Source organism: Tyto alba, unplaced genomic scaffold (genome assembly GCF_018691265.1).
Source record: "Tyto alba isolate M040663 unplaced genomic scaffold, T.alba_DEE_v4.0 Super-Scaffold_16, whole genome shotgun sequence".
NCBI classification, from domain to species: Eukaryota; Metazoa; Chordata; class Aves; order Strigiformes; family Tytonidae; genus Tyto; species Tyto alba.
In genome coordinates this window covers 14,750,509-14,769,898 of record NW_024881278.1, presented here as the reverse complement: position 1 = coordinate 14,769,898, position 19,390 = coordinate 14,750,509, and the positions used below count along the sequence as shown (strand labels likewise).

The following is a 19,390-nucleotide window of genomic DNA, read 5'->3' as shown; positions in this document are numbered from 1 at the left end:
TGTACAAGTGAAAGAAAGAAAGAAGAATGTAGCTTGACAGAGAAAGTAGGGATATGGGAGAAGCAGGTAAAATATTTTTGACTGAAGTATTATACACTTTCACTAGGTCTGTTGTTTTAATTGTTTCCTGCAGCTTGCCTAAAAGAGGATGGAGTTAACATATTGATAGTGATTCATGCTTGGTAGAGATTATATTTGCATCTGGAACCATGAGGGACATGATTTTCCCTGAATATTGCAATAAATTTGCAGTATAGACAAAACTTAGGCCTTCAGTACCTTTACTGCTGAGCTGCCTTTTCCTTTTTTGCACTATGTTAGGAAATTCGCTACAGATCATCTAAAAGCTTCTCTCTTTCGTTCTCTTAAGTCTTTTCTGCCTACTGTTTTGTTGTATTTATTATCTATGAAGTGTGAAATGGGATAAAATGGGAGTGTGCCCTATTCAGTTAGTCTCTTGGGCACCCACATAGTTTTTATTTCCTCAAGAAGAGTGGAACTTAGCACGGTAGCTGTTTTGCAGAACTAACAGTCAAATTGAGACCAAAGAGCTTGCAGTATTTATAATTTCCGCACCAGTAATTCCATAAATGTTGCTTGACCAGAGGTAGTGTATCTCTTCTTCACACTTTTTATTATATTGTAAATATTTTGGGTTCACATTTACTAGAAAGTTATAACTATTGCAATAAAAATACTGAACATAATCCCTTTCATCCTTTCCTTGTATATAGTACCATATCTGGAAAGAAAGTACTTAAGATAAGACTTAAGAATTTAGAGGAAATGTAGTACTTTTGGCAGGCAATTCATTCACTACTGACACTCATTTATTATGTGCACTGTGCCAGCACTATTTTTAGTCAAATTTACAAGTTCCTGATTTCAGCACTTTTTAAAAGTTAGAACATAACAATTATTATTTTTAGCAATCATTACCTAAGGATGTCTGTGTGCTTATAATAACCTGCTGTGCCTGCACAGATGTTCAAAGCAGGGGTAGATCATAAGAGGAAGAGTTACAAAAGTATTGCAAGAGAGAAGAGTTCAAACTTGGGACTCAGTCACAGTTTGGTCCTTACCCCACTTTTACTCCAGGGAGGAAGCAATATTCACCAGTGCAATGCCTGGTGGAAATGGAAATATGCTTTGAAAGAAGATATGTATATTTATTCATAATATTACTACTCATGAAAATATTTACGTATAAAGCTGTTTCAGGTTAACTGGCTGTATTTTGCTGTTAATCTCATTTTTTACATGTTCATTCAATAATCAAAGTGGCAAACAAAGTATCATCCTGTAATAGATGACCTCTTGCTTTGCAGTTTAGCTTCCTCCAGTACTGTTCTGGAGGATATGTAAACATAGGTCCTTACAGTATCAGAACATCACAAGTAACAGCAGAATAAGGCTGAAGATGCAGCAAAAATGTACATGAGTAACTGTTGCCTGTAATGTACCCCTGAGAGCAGTGTACTTCTCAGCTGCTTGGAGTAATGTAATTTATGCATCTGTTTTTCAGAGCTGTGTTGAAGATACTGGCAAAATTTGACTTGCTAATGGACTGTATTTGCTCTATTTTGGTATGCAATAAAGTAAATACTTGCATTTTAATAAAACTAAAGAAATTGGGGTTAAATCAAATGTCACTGTTATGTTCAGCAGAATGTTCATTCTGAATTTAAGTCAGGATCAGACCCTATAAAGCCACTGTGCAATTATAAAAAGCAATATAGTATCTAAAAATAGAGTGCAATGTTTTTACATTGTGCCTGTTATATGGATGAAAATTGTTTCTGCTGGGAGTTAAATGTCCTACCTTGCATTTAGATGCTGATGTTTTCAATAAAGCTGTTAGAATAGCAGGTCAGGGATTGTCTTTACCATGTCTCCACCGTACCAAATCTGCTTCCTCAGACTGACAGTCTTTACACACCAGATATGGAAAGAGCCCTTTAGTGAACACTTAGTTTTCAGCATTTATGAAACCGTCAATCTTAGGCCGACCCCCAGGAGAAGACCTGAGGGCCCTTCCTGTGCCGTGCAGATGGCTGAACTTCATTTTAATAATCACTGAGATCTCTGCATTCACAGACCTGCCTCTGAAATGAGAGGCTGGTTTTTGAGACCCTAATGAGCAGCTGTGGTACTAATTGTCATTCTCACCAGTTTGGGGAGAGCAGACAAAGAGGGCATGAGCTCTTGGAATAACCCAGCTGTGGGGCGTCCTGGCTGGCTGGGTCTGAAACACAATAGTGAGGTAGGGCAAGAAAGCATTTGTTACCCTATTTCGTGTCAGTATTGGGAAAATTAGAGAAGTTCACACTCCAGGGTTGCCAACCCAGCTTGTGTTACTGGTTCTGAATTAACGTGAAAAAAAAAGAAAGGTTGTGAAGATATCTCCTGATCCCTGCTGAGAGGAAAAGAACAGTTAGCAGAGGAGATACACTTGTAAGATCACAGCACATCTGCCTTAATGACGTGCCTTCCAAGGACGGGGCACTTTTTGAATTGTGCTGGTGCCCCGCAGGCCTTATATTGGAGAGTCTTTTTTTAAAATCTGTTTCATAACCTTTTTACCTGCTGGCTGTTACGACCTCCCATAGACTCTGCAATATAGAAGTATTTATAGATATTCCTGATGAATGTTTCATAAAGACCTGATCTTCTGCTGTCACTCTTGTTAAAGTTATTATTTGTATTATGACAAAACTTAGATGTTCTAGTCATAAACTGGCTCTAGTGGAATCTATAAATTTTAAATCTTATTATCCCCATGTTGCAGAAGGCAAAAATAAGACAGTGAGAATTTAAATGATAGGCCTAAAGGTAGATGTGTTTAGTAGCTGAGATGGAAAGAGCATCCAGAAATCTTTTATTATAATATTAGATCTGGTTCTGTGTTTCAGATAGATATGGAGTGCTTTGTGAGAATGATAATTAGGTTCTTTGTGTTATTCATTTCACTGTCTGGTATTTGTGCTGTGGAGTGACTTATGTTCACATCCACTTAATACTGTTTCAAGAAATTCCAATAGTGCATTACAATGATGAGATTTCCTTTACAAAGCATTGGCTCTTTACTGCTTCACTTCATTGTGATCTAGAAAGATGGAGGGGTAAAAACATAGATGTTATACCCTTTCTTTTATTTCTGTTCTGCATTTGGTCCGTAACATTGAGTCTTGCGTGTATGCACCATAGCTCTCCTGCACATGAAATATAAATCTGTATATGTGAACTTAGTAGGTTCAGCTGCAGGTTGTTCTTGTGATGATCTGGAAATGATTTTCCCAACATTTTCTCTTCAGCTAATTGCACACATATATGTAGCAAACTGCTAAATACTTCTAGGGGTTTGCATAAAATGGTTTTGAATTACTTAAAATACTTTGGTTAAAATTATTATAGCACAAAACTATAACTACACCACTGAATTTCTAAGTAATTGCTATAAGCAACTAGAGAATAGAGATTGTAGAGACACAAGCAAGTGTGGATTTTAACAGGAGAACTGTAAGAAATCGAATCTGAAATTTTGGACTGAAAACCTTAGTGTATTTACTGTGACAGCATTGTATTGGGCTCTAGGGCAGCCTTTCAGAGGAGTTTTTGAAGGTCAAGTAACTCAAATCATTTAAAGTAAATTAGAAGGATACACTAGAACATGTAAGTGGGAAGCCTTCCTGTATTTCAACAGCAAATTTAATGTTTCATGTGTTTGATCAATGCAAGCAGTATGTTTAAACTGTTGCAAATGTTAAGATTTATGATCCGTGTATATAAATTATGCACAGCTGACCCTGCTTCTTTGGTTTGTGCAACATCAGAAGAAAACAGATATGATTTGTTTGTTTCAACATACGTACATCCTACATACGTGCCTGGTCTAGGCTAATGCACATGCTGCTACTATTTTTCTGTGTGTTCCTGCTTTTTTTTTTTTTTTTTTTTTTTTCTCATTTGCTTGCACTACATTTCTGACTTTTGTAGTCTATGTTGTTCAATTAGCAGAATTTCAGAGTCATGTAAATAATTGTCTTCCTTTGGTCTCACAATGTCTTTAATTCAGCAGTTTATACTCCTCAGTAACCTGGGTTAGCTCTGGCAGGCTCTGTTAGGGAGGGCTTTAAAGTATAATTAAAGTAACTCTTGTGTTCTGAAAACCTTGGGTACATGTCCGTTGCCTCTTTCCCTTCTACTGATGAGGAAAAATTCTACACGTCAGCTTTAGCAAGAGATATGGTGGAAAAAACAGCAGAGTGAGCACCACAATGGCAAGATGTGGCCATCCTTTAGTGGAAGGACGTGCAGCACGTTAGCCACTGCAATAAAGCAGCCTGTGCTTAGCTCAGGCCTAATATGGGGCTCTGAGGTGATTCAATGCATGCATGGTGTTTTCAGTTTCTTGTTGCTTTTAGGTGGATGGAAAAGGCCCTCTGTGTTTGTAAGGTGAACAATTTGTTTCCACTTGGGTAATCACCAGAGATGTTACATTACATGAAGGAGATTCAACTTCCACTTCCCTGCAGTTTTTTTCCTGCCATCTGTGGGGTGAGATGTCAGGCATTAAGAAGAGAAGTTGTCTCAGCCTCTAACAGCATAATGAAGACTCTCAGAAACCCTGGGAAGGGTAGAGTGTCTAATGGCTGGCAATTTTTGCGTACAGTGTAAGATCTGTGGTTACAGTACAGAGGCTGGCATGCACAGATGGAGACTGATGTAGACTCAGAGTCTTTTGCGGGAAGAAACAGCAATTCTGTGAGAATTACTGTTATTGCGTAGCACTAGGGAGTGTTGGTCCTAAGCAAAGTGCTGGAAAGAAGCATGAGGTCTTGACATTTCAGTGGCTTAACAGTGACTGGGAAAACAGTTTGATTCACTTCTTGCAGTTCATTTACTAGGCGTGAGAATTTAATAGCACTAATGAAGGGAGATTACTATTCCTGCTATAATATCTTCCCAGTTTTGGTTTCTGCAAGGGATTTTATATGTCCTGTTCCCTGGCAAGACAAAGTGTAAGAGTCATTCCATGTAAAAATGATATAATATTCTGCAAAAGCAAAATTACATTTGAGGAGGTATCCATATGTAATAAACAGAATGAGGAAAAGTACTGACAGAAAAAGATGGGTTTATCTTTTGTATAAGAACAACAGAGTATCTTTAGGAAATAAGAAACTGTGTAAAATTATTTAGGACTGAACTTCCCGAGAGATGCCCTTCTGCAGTTGCTATCTGCAGAGGTCTTTGTATTCATATAAACATAAAGAAGCTGCTGACAGGTGCTTAGCTTCAGTGCTTGTTTTTCCATGCTTTAGTTCAGCCAAACCTAGATGTCTATATATAGCAAAGCCTGCCTTATTTTTTTTGGAATTAGAGGGGAAGAATTTATCTACGTGTGCATGTATGTGTGTACTACTTTGTATGAGGATGTATTGAATATTTATGATGAGACAGTAATGATATGAGTATGATATCTACCTAAGATTTTACGTTTTAAATGCAAATGATAGATTGTGGATAAGGATTTTGAATATTTACTGATAACGGATATTTACTTAACTATACATATCAGACCAAAACTTAGAAAGGTATTGTAGTTTCTTTCCCTTGCTTATGTTACAGCAAAAGGTGTTTCTGATTAGCAGCATTTTGGTCTAGAATCTGGCTTCCTTTTCCTGTGGTTTTCCACAGGTAAATCTCAGCCAGCAGAATTTCTGATGATAAACTTGTAATGCCATTAGCTTGGGATTCAAAGTGACCAAGTTGCAGCCCTTAAGAATTGTGCTACTTTGCCAGTTCCTCCTTCAACTCCATGTTCTTTAACCATCTCAAGACTTCCCCTTGAGCTGTGTCAGAAAGCAGAGGTCATTTTCTGAATCAGGGTGGTCCTGGTTCAAAATAGAAGTCTACTATTTATATCCTAACATGTTTACCATCTGACAGCTTCATATGCTCCCCCATGAATGAATTAAAGACTTTAGCTTAATTCCTATTGCACAGCTATCTGTATCACAGAAATTACTATTGCAGTTAACTACCTCAGCAGGAACAACAAGGATTGACTGTTGCTTGTTTCCCAGCCAGATTTCTTCTCTCCAGGAGCTGAATCCTGTGTTTGCTAAAGCTGATTGAAAGTTTCCTTTGGTTTTAGAGGACATTGTTGTCAAACTGCAGTATGACTCTTACAGCCAAGTACTGGGGCAGTGTTGTTATTTAGTTAATCAGTTTACTTTTCCTCACAAGCCTTGCTGTTCCTGCCTTTCTACACTTTATGCTTTCAGTTCTCTCACCTCCTTTTAGATTTGGTCTCTTAGGTAAATTGCCTGAATATAAACTGTAATTGGCTTTGTAGGCTGGGCTTTGTTTGCTTCTTTGCATGAATTCTCTTCAGAAACTGTGATCAGCACTGATCCTTTATTTATGTCCACAGGAAAATATCACTCCAATAAAAGGTTGAAGAGACATAAATGGCCCATTTGTTGTTCTATCAAAAGCATAGTTAGATTTAATTTGCACCAGAAACTGTGACTGGAAAGTGAGTCTGTTTCTGAAATTTCACTGCTTCCTTTGTTTCCTTTCTAGCTTCACAGCAGACTTTCTGTTTTGTTTTGTTTTTTAAGCTCTGCATAATTTTCACCATGGGTTTCCTTCCCTGTTATTGCCAGCCAGCCCACTGATCAGGCACCAGGGTTATGTTCTTGCTAAGTTTGTGGATCATGTTGAAATCAGAAATCAAATACTTGATAATGAATGTAATATACTTTTAAGTGTTGTGATGTTTAGTGGGTAGATGTACATCATGAAGACCTTTCTTGTCTGCAATTTGTGATGAAGATGAATCATTCTTTAGGGAAAGGTTATAGTCATGTTGTAAATCGCATTCTAAAAATGAAAAAAAAAATCCAGCAGTGATAAATAACTACCATCTGGAATCTGAACTGTGTAATTGTATTATGATTTGTCATCCACATAAGATAAACTTTTGAGAATTTTTAAGTTGAAGGCATAGACACAGAGATATCCAAACGTGTTAATTATTTCAAGTAGTGAAGTTAAATGAAAACAAAAAAATATGTTTCATGTGAGGTGGAAATACTTCTAGAACCAAGAAGATGGAATTTATTGCAGTACAGCTTCGTGGGAGTAGGTAGGCATTGGGAGTAGCTGTATAGTAGGATTTACATTGTTTTAAAAAATAGGGCTCACTTAAATTATTTGACAGATGAAAATTAATTTATATCAGAAGCAGCCCCTCAAATGCTTTTTGTGATTTAACTTTGGTTGATGTAGCTCCAAGAGGCAGCAAGAGATGCAGATAAACTGTGTATGGGATTGTCTAGCTTTGAGAAGTATGTTCTGCTGGAAATTAATCTCATCTATGACTTGAAGAAAAGAAATAGAGATTTTTGAGAAAAGGCATTGGAAGAAAACAAGAAAAGAAAGCCAGCTAAGAAATGGGAAAGCAGTGAAAAAAGCAAAATGCCTTTAGAAATAACTACTCTGAATCAACATCACAAATTTCTGCTTCTGCCAGCTGCCCACTCACTTTCTCTTTTAGTAGAAAGAATCATCTTGGGTCTGAAACAAGTAGTGTGAGGAGCCATGGATTTACTGAGGAAGTGAGTTTCCTGTCGTAGTGGGTTTTAGCTTGCAATGCTGACTTAGTAATGGATTTGATCTCTTCAGGGTGTATATAACATATCAAAATAGTAGAAGCAACCTTTTGTTTTTCCAAGGACATTCCTCCAATATAGAAGGGAAGCTTCAGTAATAGCTTTACTGTTTCCTTTCTGAATGCATCAGTAATGAAACTTAGTTCTTTAAGAACTCTTTTACAGACACCTATTTAGTCTCATGATGCTTCTGTGAGGGAGGCAGTAATATAATCTACATTTTGTGGACAGGAATCTGGAGCACCAGCTAAGACACTAAGTGGTTTGTCCCATGCCTCTCAACAAGCCCCTGGAGTACAGCCACGGTTAGAACCTGAACAAACGTGGCACTGCATCTTGTGCTCATTGCCCATAGTCAAGCTGTCTGTCAACTGAGATATGTCCAGGGACAGACACAGGGGAGATTTGCAGACATGGTTTGTTTTCTGAAAACAACTAATGGCTAAAACCAAAAAGGTGTTTTACTGACATCTGTTATTTCTGTTCCTTTCTTTTTAGTTGGTGTTGCCGGAGTACTCTATCCATAGTCTCTTCTGCATAATGTTTTTGTGTGCTCAAGAGTGGCTCACGCTGGGGTTAAATGTTCCTTTGCTTTTTTATCACTTCTGGAGGTAAGCCCATCTTTTATATGCTCACTGCTTGTTAGCCTTATTTGCCAGCTCAGCACACATGCAGATCGTATGAACAATGATGTGCAGTGAAAAGAGTATGGCTGAATGTATTTTGCCTAGCAGCTTTTGCCTAGAAGCAGCTGAAACTTATGTTTCCAGAGAAAAAGTAAATATTTTTCATGAACATTTGGGAGGGGTAAAGAAAACACATAATAATATAAACATGGTTTTGCGTTACTGACTTGGATTAGTATTCTGAAGGGTGTCAGGATGCACTCACCACAACCGAATGAAAACTTGGAAATTAAGTAGGCTAGAATTTGAAAGTGGAACTTGGTGAGGCTCTAAATACTTCACATATGGGGAGTTGTAAGGTAGTTCATATCTGAAAAATACTGGACCGATTCATTCAGCCCCAGCAAGGAAACCTTTCCACTGGGGTTGTAAAATAAAGACTGGACAGGTTGACAGAATTTTGCTTCTCATCTTCATCTTCTTTGGCAGCTTCGTGCTTTTTTTTTTTTTTTTTTTTCCACTATAAAATAAGTTGTTTATTGCTGTACAGTGGAGAATTTCTGTTCTGCAAGAGAGGTCTCTTAGAGACTCTTGATGTAGGGATTGCAGTAGATGAAGAGCTGTTGTCTTCACCCTGCCCACATGAAAAAGTGGGGAGTGTTTCTGCTCTGGATTTCTGCATTGTGTTTCTATTCACTGAGAGGCTTTCAGAATTGATCATGTAGGACCTGCTGTTGAGTAGCTTTAATGTTTTTTTTTTTTTTTTGGACAGGCAGTGCAGCTGCTGCTGCTGCATCTTCCTCTGCATTCTAGTAGAGGATCAGCCTTCTGTTGCCTCTGAAGATAACCAAGAGATATCTTTTTTTGTGGTTGTCAGTCTGGAGTCTTTACTAGATTTGCATTTCCACAATATTTGTAAAAGCACAGATGACTTTTGTCTGTCACGTTCTCTTTGTGTTACAAAGATACATGTGGTAGCAGATATCTCCTGTTGCGAAGTAGCCTGAAGAATAGTTCTGTAAAGAAGACAAAACCATTATCTCAACCAGGAGATAAAAAGTAGTAGCTTTTCTACACTATTTTCTGCAAAAGCTTGGAGAGGCATATGATAAAGTGTGTCATTCAGTGCCAGTATAGTTCTCAGAAATCTAAATTAGATGAAGCTACGAGTACTTTTCTTCCTATCGGTTTGGTGCAATAATAATGTTTTATGGTGCTGTTTTACTAAGGGCTAACAATCAAAGTGTGACAATAATACTGGTTTAAGAAGTTTTTTAAAACAAATTTTTAAAATTTTACTTTATGTCCATGGTGGAAACAGTTAGACTCTAAATAATGGTATTATCCTTTGAAGAGAACTTTTGATTGTATTTGTTTCCATGATTCTCCACATACTTTGCTATAATTACCCCATAATTTCTGCTGGTTTAACCACAGACTGGTTTGGGTTCATTGATAAAGTCCTGCACAAAGCCATGGGAAGATACTATGTAATATGTTCATCCCAATGAAGATAATTAAGCAAGGTTTCATCAGTGGTATCTGTAAAAGAATTTGTAATGTTATTAGAGATTGTAAGTGGATGTGGCTAATATTGAAAGGGAGGAATGAAAAGTTATTATGAGAACATTTGCATACCAAGTTTCCTGGTGGTCACTTGTTTGGGGGTTTTATATCTATCTGTCTGTCTGTTTACCTATAAGTAATCCCAACAATCTTCAGTGTTTACTGTTTCAAAGCAACAAAAATAACAGTATTTCATCTGAGTCATGCTGATCTTAAAGCAACTTATTAACTTTCTCGACTTCTTTTTTTGGTTTGCTTCTGCTTTTTACTGCAAAGTAAAGAGACAAAAGCTCCTTTGCCAAAAAAGTTCTTTTGTCAGGGTTTTCTCAAACATCCAGTAATCGATGAGAATAATTAGAAATTTCTCCTGTGTGAGAAGAAAAACGTTTTCCAATTAAAATTATTGGATGAAAAATTTTTGAGCAGTGCTATATGTAGAAAACATTAGTCAGCCAGCTCTTACATTACTCCATATTGACTTTTTTCCTTTCAGATTTGGAGGAACTGAGCTATCAGTTGGTTGAGACTGTCACCTTTCATCATGTCTGAAATCAGTTGTGTAGATGCAGTTAAAGCCCAGTAATCCTTCCTCCATGCTGTGATCACAAGCTGCCACATAATGTCACTCACAATATGTTAGTTGTTAGTAAGTAAGCCAGAAATAACTATATAGGAAGGGGGTATGTTTCAATCTAAAGAATTAATAGAACACAGAAAGTCCACATTCATGAGTTGCTTGGTTGTATAAGAACAGTCTTTTAACAGCGTCCAGAAATAGAGGCTTGAAAAAGAGAGGAAAATTCTCTTGTATCATAGAAAATGGTTGTCCTCTGAGCTGGTGATCAGTAGGGTGTATATGTGCACATATTTAATACACAATATTACAGAGTCATTCCAGATGTCTTCTCCTACTCTTTCAGGTATTTTCGTTGCCCAGCAGATAGTTCAGAGCTAGCATATGATCCACCTGCAGTCATGAATGCAGATACCTTGAGTTACTGTCAAAAAGAGGCCTGGTGTAAGCTAGCTTTCTATCTCCTTTCCTTCTTCTACTATCTGTACTGGTAAGTCTGGTCATCTCACTAAGGAAATATTAGCTGCTTTTCAGTTGAAATGTGAAATTGTATTTAAGAATGGCTGGAACCAACTGGCCCATTTCCTTAGTCTTATAAACCTTGCTTCTGAACTTGATTCAGGGAAGCATTCTCACTTACAGAAGCATGTGCTTATATCTGCTGACACCTTAGTACAGAACATTAAGCGTTTGTCCAAGGCCTGAGCCAGGCCTCAGGGCCAACCCAAAGTAAAAAACTTCTTCCTCCTCTGCATAGTCTCTTAGAATGGGTTAAATAGCAAATGTTATGATAATGACATTACATCATATGAAAATGATAATGTTCTTATTATTCAAGAGAATCATAAGAAAAATACTACATCTGCTGGTGCAGTGATGCTCAAGATGACAAGTAAATGGTCAACAGTGGGTAGGAACACAGGGTGCACCATGCCTGTAGTCATTCCTACACAATCCGTTTCATGACAGAGTAAGCCTGTGTGTGGTCCAAACCCCTAATTTAAATACCATCTTGAAGATACGGACCCCAGTTGTGTGTTGTCCCCCTGCCCCTTTTAGCTGTCAGATGTCCTTGGTGCACAGTCACAAATGCCCAGTGCAAGAGTATGTGAGTATCATATTTAAGGTAAGGCCTTGACAGAATCTGTGTGCTTTTAGTCACTGCTGCAATCACATCATAAAACTACTTGACAACAAAGGTTAACACACTTTCAATGGAGGTGTTCTTTTATGATGCCTTTCTTCTACTCCTTCTTCCATAATGTATTTGCATAGAGTACCTCTTCAAGCCAGTCTTGCATGCAGTAATCCCCCTGTAAGGCAAGCTTATGTGCTGGTGGAAGAAGATAAATGTTATTTCTCCTTTGATTACTGGTCCGTTATCTGTTCTGTTGTTCCTCATATCCTGAGGAGTCATTGCTGCAGGCTATTGTTTCTCAATTTTAGTTTTAAATACTATGGAAAAGAGTTTTCTGTCCACATGTGCATGTGTATGTGCCTGTGTCTGCATACATGAGAGAGAGAAAGTAGAAGGGCCCAGTCTCACAGAAGATGGTAGGTGCCTAATTCACACTAGGATGGACGGGGCATGAGAATCTGAGCAGAAGTTTAGCATCCAGTAGCTTTGTGGGTTTGGGCTGAGCACCTTTGCCCACCAGTCCTCTTCACGGGGCTGAGAGTGGAAAGCTTGGTAGTTATGCTGGAGAAGCTCTTGTTGGTAGTGCAAGGAGAGATGACAAGGCATGGCTTGAGAGAGAAGCGTTTTTAACTCCACATTTTTGTGATGTCTAAAAGACCCTGTCAAAGTCAGCTGTGCAGTTTGCTGTAGCATAGGAGTCTACTGTTGTGCAGCTTCCTCTGAGTCTTGCTTCCTTCATTCTAAAATGTGGCTGTAATCCAAAATCCACTGCCTGGTGCTAAATAAAACAGTATTAACTACATTCAATTTTGCTGTGCTTTCCTGGATATTGTCAGAATTAGAATTGCTGTGAAATGGAGCCATAGCAATATATTGCAATTTCTTTTCTTTTCAGAGTTGCATTTAGTATGTATGGATTCACTCCAGCTGGTATCTGCATTTTATGTTTCTTCTACTGCATGGGGTTTTTTCCAAAGGAAACAAAATAATGCAGTTTCATGGGAAACCTTGCCTGCCCTGCTGAGAGTTGCTGGTTGAAGTTTTAAAGATCAAACATGCTAAAGCAAAATGGTTTTGTTTCTTCACTGTTCAAATTCAGGCATCAGACTACACTTTAATAAGCTCAAACACAGCTTGTGGTGCAGTAGGATGTCGATAATGAATTTGTTATTTCTTGAGTGCTTTTTGATACCCGTCTTGAATACACCGTAATTAAGATGCTTTAGAGAGATAGAAAGAATGCAAAGGAAAGCATGGGCCATTACAGTCAGACCTGAGGGACAGACAGTAAAGGGTTATAAAAATCAAAGCGCTCTGTATGCTTCAAAAGGATACTTTCATATTCTGTCTTTCTTTTACGTTCAGCATGATCTACACTTTGGTGAGCTCATAACTGAAAGATCATCATTAAAGACTGAAAACAACAAAGGCTGGAGGTACAAGAACAAGTGAGCCAAGATATGCATGATTAATAAAAAAAAAAGCAAAGAGAGGAAGACTTTGAACCCAAGAAGTAAATAGAGTACATGAAACAGAGTTCCAGCAAGAAGAAGCAGAATAACACGGGAGAATGGCTGAGTTGACTGTGTTTTCTCCTGTTTCTCATTGTGTTGCAGTAAATGATTTTCAAAACCCAAGCAAAACAAAACAAAAATGCAACAAGGTGGGCTAAGTTGCACCACTATTCACCTTTCCAGGGTTAATGCTGCTTGGTTTAGTGGATTCATTGTAGACTATAGTCCCTACTATATTCCAGGGAGCAAAGTTTCTTTTCTTAATGCCTGTTCTGAACAGAGGAAGCAGAGGGCAAGATCATCTTATACAGAAAGAACAGCTCTACAACACATTCTGAAAATGAGCACCAACTGGAATTCAGATGTGTGACCATTCTGCAGGGATGTTCACATGACACTAATCAAACGAGGATGTCAAGTCTTGTGGAAATTGCTTCAGTGTTTGTTTTTTTCCCACGCATAACAACAATAGCAAAAGAATTTGCAGTTGCAGTGTTCTGTTTTCTAATGATACGCTATTTCTCTAGGAGAACATCCAGTATATTTCTGTACTTCATCTGTGATGCACCAATAACATACAGTGATACATATATATATATATATATAAATACACAGGGTTTCACCTAATCATGCCAAGCACTTATCAGAATAGAGTCTCAAAAGCTACATATGTGAAGGAGGATTGTAACATAGGTATTATATTCATCACAATGCTGGATAACAAAATACTGGACCAGCTATCATGGTCCGTCATTCTGTTTTGCAGCTTTATTTCTGCTGTCAAATTTAAGCTGAAACAAATGTACAAAATGTTTTTGTCTTGTATGAGGTTTCTATTGAAAGATGTTCAGTTTTTTATAATTTAAAAGTTTTTAAATTTTATCATATAATTCTCATTTAAATTCAAATGTGGGCTGTATATCTTTATATATATACATATGTATATACAAATAGACATCTACATAAATACTCTATTTATATTTTAGGTTAATCCATTTGTTTGACAGGTCAAAGGCATCAAGTGTCCAGAACTGCTGCTAAACATATTTCAACGCTGAACCTAGTGGACCAGGGCTGGTTCCCTCAAAGTCACTAAGGTATTTCAATGCAGCCACTGATGCTCTGAGTAGTAGGCAAACCTGTAAGATCAAGATTTAACACCAGTTCTTGCACAGAGACCAACTTGGATCATGCATTGTGAATGAGCTAATAAGGTACGTTGCTGCCAGGGATGCTGCAGAGAACAGTGCAGAGAGGCCCATCTGTATCCCAGCTTGGTTATAGCTGGTCTTGTTAGCACTAGCTCATTGTTGGCCCTGCTGAGTTTGGTCTGGCTATTAAAAGCCAATAGATTTTTCTTGGACAAAACTCTGAGGACTTTTCAATTTGGGCACAGGACTTGAGCAGGAGAGATGCAGTCTCACATTCAGCACTGCCTCTGTGCTGACATACCCTGTTTCAGAGCATGGTGCAGAAGCAGTGGCTGAATGGAGACATCTTATGTCTAGCAAGGTCCAAGCTGAGCCAGAGTTACTGCATGTGTACAGTGCCAAGACTCTTTCTGCTCTCATCTGGCTACGTTAACAAAATTAAATCCTGTTAGCCTGCAAAGCACAGCTGCTGCATGCAAACTGTCTGCCCCTGGACCATGCCAACTCCCCAGTCATGCTTAGACATTGCTTGGAAGAGTGCTAGCTGGCCTGCACAAAAATTATACCAGGGGTCATTCTAACAATATTTAGATGATCAAGTTGTCCCAGGTGCAGACATTCGTTAATTTACAAGTACAGACAGCCAGTAAGTTTTAGTGGATGTAGTTTAACTTCTTACAACGTATCATTACCAGTTGAGGAAGCACAAAACAAGACTGCCAAATCAGGTTACTTGGGATGCTAATTTGGGCTCTTATGGTTCAGAAGTTTGGATTGTACACACTACAGAAGTGGCTAAACTGCTCTTGAAATCACAATGATCCTGCAAGCAATATAGGTGTATTCACTTGGAGTGTGCTTGAGCCAAGAAACTTCACTGGGTTGTTACAGAGCTAACTGATAAAGCTCTGCTGCCATGGTATAATTAATGCACAACGCATAAAAAGCTGATGATTGTAACTAAATTTCTTCTCTACATCCCAACTAAAGCATCTAGTTCTACAGAAGTATAGGAACTAGATTCACAAGAACAAATCACAGTGAATCACTTCTAGATATCTTGCTACCTCATAAAACTCTCAACTCTGAACAGGTGACTGAATCTTTCCAGGCTTCTCCCAGGATATGTAGGAGGTGGAAATAAATTAATTCAGGTTTCCTACATACCAGACACGTGCTTTGAAGTCAGTTTCATTGAAAGGCCTGGAATTTTTTTGTGAGGATGAATGGGTGAAAGCATGATCATGTCTTGCCTGAAAACACAGTTTTCAAATCCTGAGATTTAGACATGAGCTAGACTGCTAGCCGGTCAATTGCTTGTCTACAAGGCTGGGTAGAACCTCTATGAGTTTTTGTAACTGGCATTGGCATCTAATTCTTGACTTTGCACAAGAAGCACTTACATATGTAGGTCTTCTGTATGTAGCTTCAGGTGACTTTGAGGACATAATACTTGAATGGATGTGCTAGGTCATTTGAAACAATTTCTCAGTTTCAGGCAACTTCATCAATACACTTATCAAACCCTACTTGAAAGCAGAACAGTTTGTTTGATCCTGCTACTGCTAAAAGCAAGCATTTCCAGGATCTTGCTGATTGGGTACTAGAAAGTATTTCTGCAATTCCAGAGTTAATTTATTCTTGGATAATTTATTCCACTTATTTCTGAGCCAACATTAGCCTAAATGCACCTTATCTCATGATGCTTATGACCCTGATATATAGAGAGAGCAGTCCTTTCCAGCCTCCATTGTGTTTGCAATGAACTATCTCTTCTTCCATCCTCCCGGATAAAAGCTCTCCATTCTTCATGTCTTTAAAGGATTTCTCTGTTGTCTTTCCAGTCAAAGTAATTTTTCTTAAGAATGGATGATCACCACTGTTCAGAGTATTCTGGAAAGTATCTTACTCTAACTAGTCCTTACTATGAATGGACAATGAAAGCTAACATTCTCAGTTCCTTCCAATAACCCTTATTCAGAAAAGTAATCCTACTGCTCCCAGTAGCATTTTTTTTTTCTCTTCAAGAAAAATCTTAATTTAAAGTCAAAATTGTTTAATATGAAGATATTTTCCCTTTCATTGAATTTAGTGAAACTTCTCCTGAGCAGAAATAATTCATGAAACTGGCCAAAGCATTAGTTGGAGGAAGTTTAATGTGAGGCAGGTATCTCCAACCTTACACGGTATCTTCAACCTTGAGTAAGGTGTCTGGCAGTATCAGGAAGCTGATAGTGCTGTGGACCTCACAGACAGCAGAGTGAGATACAGCCCACAGCATGTTCCTTGCGCTGTGTTGTTAGCCAGGTGGGTTGCAGTATCTTGCTGGGTTACTCCAGCAGACTGCCACTGCTTGGCTGCACTCCAGTGCTGAACCATGATGTGGTGGTGCTGCTTTAGTGGCAGGTAAACTTCAATACCATATTCATACTGTTTTTCAAATTAGTAATTTTCTTACAACGTCAGGATTGTTTCTCTGGATTTGTCACAGGGTACAAAACAACCCCCCCCCCCTTTTTTTTTTTTCTAAAGTCAAATAGCTCTGTTATGTAACAGGAAGTGTAGGATTACTGTAAAAATTCCAGAAATCTACCCTGGATTTTTCTGTGTTGTGGCTGTCTGGTCTGGTCTCTGAACAGTTGCATTCACCTATAGTGGATGTTCTCAAGACCAGATTTGTTGCTTTCCCTGTTAGGCTTGGCAGCCATATTATAAGAGAAGAAACATAAATGGAGGAGGGAAGAATGAGGGATACAAGATACCTGTTGCCCTCTTAATCCCTGGCCATGTGTCTGGCTAAACACAAGCTAGGAATACTTTGACCAAAGCATGGGAAGTAACGAACTGCATAGCTGTTGATGAAGAACAGAAAAAGTGCTGTGATATTTGATCACAAGGCAGTCTCTTCTCCATGTCACACTTTTAAGGGAGGAAAAAATCTCTGCCATCCTTTTTGTTTCCAGTTCCTCCTTGTTGATTGGTGGAGGCTAGAGATTCCTCCCCAACTCTGCTCCTTTCCTGTCTCTTTTTCTGGAAGGGTGAATGTCATTACTTAGGAGCAGTAGTTTTCTTCTCTCACATGCTCTGGTGATAGAGTTAAATCCCACAAAAGTCTTAAGAAAGCATGTCATCTTCCTCTGCTCCTTTGAACGGGTGTGCAGTGAGCACACACTTATATGAGTATTCATTTTCCTCATTTGCACCATCTGTAAAGTGAGAATGGTGATACCTAGCTTGTGAAATCTTTCCATACATATAATGCCTTTTTTTTTTATTTTTTTCTTCTGTAACTGTTGACTCTGCTTAAAGGAAAAAGGTAGGAGATGGAAAAAAATTGAGAGGATGAGACCTGAATGGGCTGCTTACCAAAGGGGTAGCTGCACAGTGTGCTGGCCTGTAGCTGCCTGTTTCTGGAGGCGATGAAAAAGCAGCCCTGTTGGTAAGGTGTTGCTCTGTGGTTCTGCCTGTCCTATATATAGTCAGGTAATTGCAGCGATGCTGAATAGAATTGTTGCTGCTATGACTGTTTCAGTTTCAAATACAGCAAATCAGTGCTGATAGCAGAATGCTTCGCCTACAAATAATTAACTGCACTTAAGCTGTCAGAAATGTTTTTCCATCTGTTTCCTTGGGCCATACTCTTTCTTTTGCACTAAGTCACTGAAAGTGGAAGAAAAAGTACTTCAACCTACACCTTACAGGAACTGCATTGAGGTTGTTATGATCTGCAACTGCTGTTGCAGTCATGATTACTCGTACATTAGTAGGGGTATTAGCAATCTATTGCTTTGATTTCTCCATTTTGTCTCCACACAGGTATTTTTCTAAAAAGAATTTTTTTATAGGGCATGATACAAAATCTTTGAATTTACTGGAGATTTTATGTTGTTATTAATAGACTTCAGTTAATGTCCATTACTCTAGAGCTACATGGGAATCAGGTTCATACTGGAAAGTCCCATCGAGCCTTTAGATCTTGATATCACATCCGTTTAACTGAGTTGTATTAATGGAAGAGTGTTGTGGTTTGAGCTCAGAGGGCAACTGAGCACCACACAGCTGCTTACACTGTTTTTCCTTGCCAGCTCTGAGAAGGAGAAAATGAAGCAAAAGGCTCAGGATTCGAGATAAGGACAGACAGGGATGACTCACCCATTACGGTCACGGGCAAAAGACAGACTTGTTAGGGGAAATAAAAAAGAACATAAATTTAATACAGACACTAACAACAACACTTAACAGACAGGGTAGGACAGTGAGAAGCATTACCACATCTTGAAAACATCTTCCCCCACCCCTCCCTTCTTTCTGGGCTCAGCTCTGCTCCCGATATCTCTACCTCCTCCCCCAGTGGCTCAGGGGCAGGGAATGGGGGGTGCAGTCAGTGCTGCCACTCCTTCCATCTTCGGTGGGGGGAGCTTCTATAACTTATTCCCCCTGCTCCAGTGTGGTCCCCCTCTCACAGGAGAGTCCTGCACAAATTTCCTCCAACTTGAGTCCTTCCCACAGGCTGTAGCACTTCCCAAGCTGCTCCGGCATGGGTCTCCCCCGTGTGTTGCAATCCTCCCAGCACTAAATTACAACATCCAGGGCTGCTTCTTCCCATGGGATCCTGGCCACCTTCGGGCACAGTCACCTGAGATGGCATGCCAGTGTCTGCTCTACCATAGACCTCCATGGGTGGCAGGGGGGGTCGCCCTGCTGTCTCACCATAGGACACAGGGAGGTCTCTGCTCCAGCACACCTCCCTGCCCTTTCCTCCTCCATTCTTCCACTGACCTTGGTGATCACATAGATGTCACAACTCCTCCTCACAACTCCCACTCCTCTTCCCAGGTCCCTTCTTAAATACATTATTGCAGAGGTGCGGCCACCATGGCTAATTGGCTCAGCCCTGGTGCAGAGATGGGTCCGATTTGGAGCAGGGGGCGCTTCAAGAAGCTTCTCACAAGGACCACCGCTGTAGCCCCCTCCTCAGCTACCAAAAACACCACTCACTCAAACCCAGGACAAAGAGGAACATGCATTTCAGAGGGATAAGTGTAATGCCAGTGTTCATACCAGACTGTCACAGAAAGTTATATCAACTTGGTAAGAATCTGGCGTCATGGAAATGAATGGAAATCTTGCCTCTTATTT

At 39.1% G+C, this 19,390-nt stretch overlaps 1 protein-coding gene across 1 annotated transcript in view; it reads left to right on the top strand.

The window, feature by feature from the left end:
* Positions 1 to 13,916, top strand: part of CNIH3 (cornichon family AMPA receptor auxiliary protein 3) — a 52,613-nt gene extending 38,697 nt beyond the window's left edge. Inside the window, exons 4-6 of the mRNA XM_032989424.2 lie at positions 8,181 to 8,293; positions 10,795 to 10,938; positions 12,952 to 13,916. Of these exons, the coding sequence (XP_032845315.2) occupies positions 8,181 to 8,293; positions 10,795 to 10,938; positions 12,952 to 12,979 (285 nt within the window). The 3' untranslated portion in view covers positions 12,980 to 13,916. The remainder of the gene's footprint in view (positions 1 to 8,180; positions 8,294 to 10,794; positions 10,939 to 12,951) is intronic.
* The last annotated feature ends 5,474 nt before the right edge of the window (positions 13,917 to 19,390 follow it).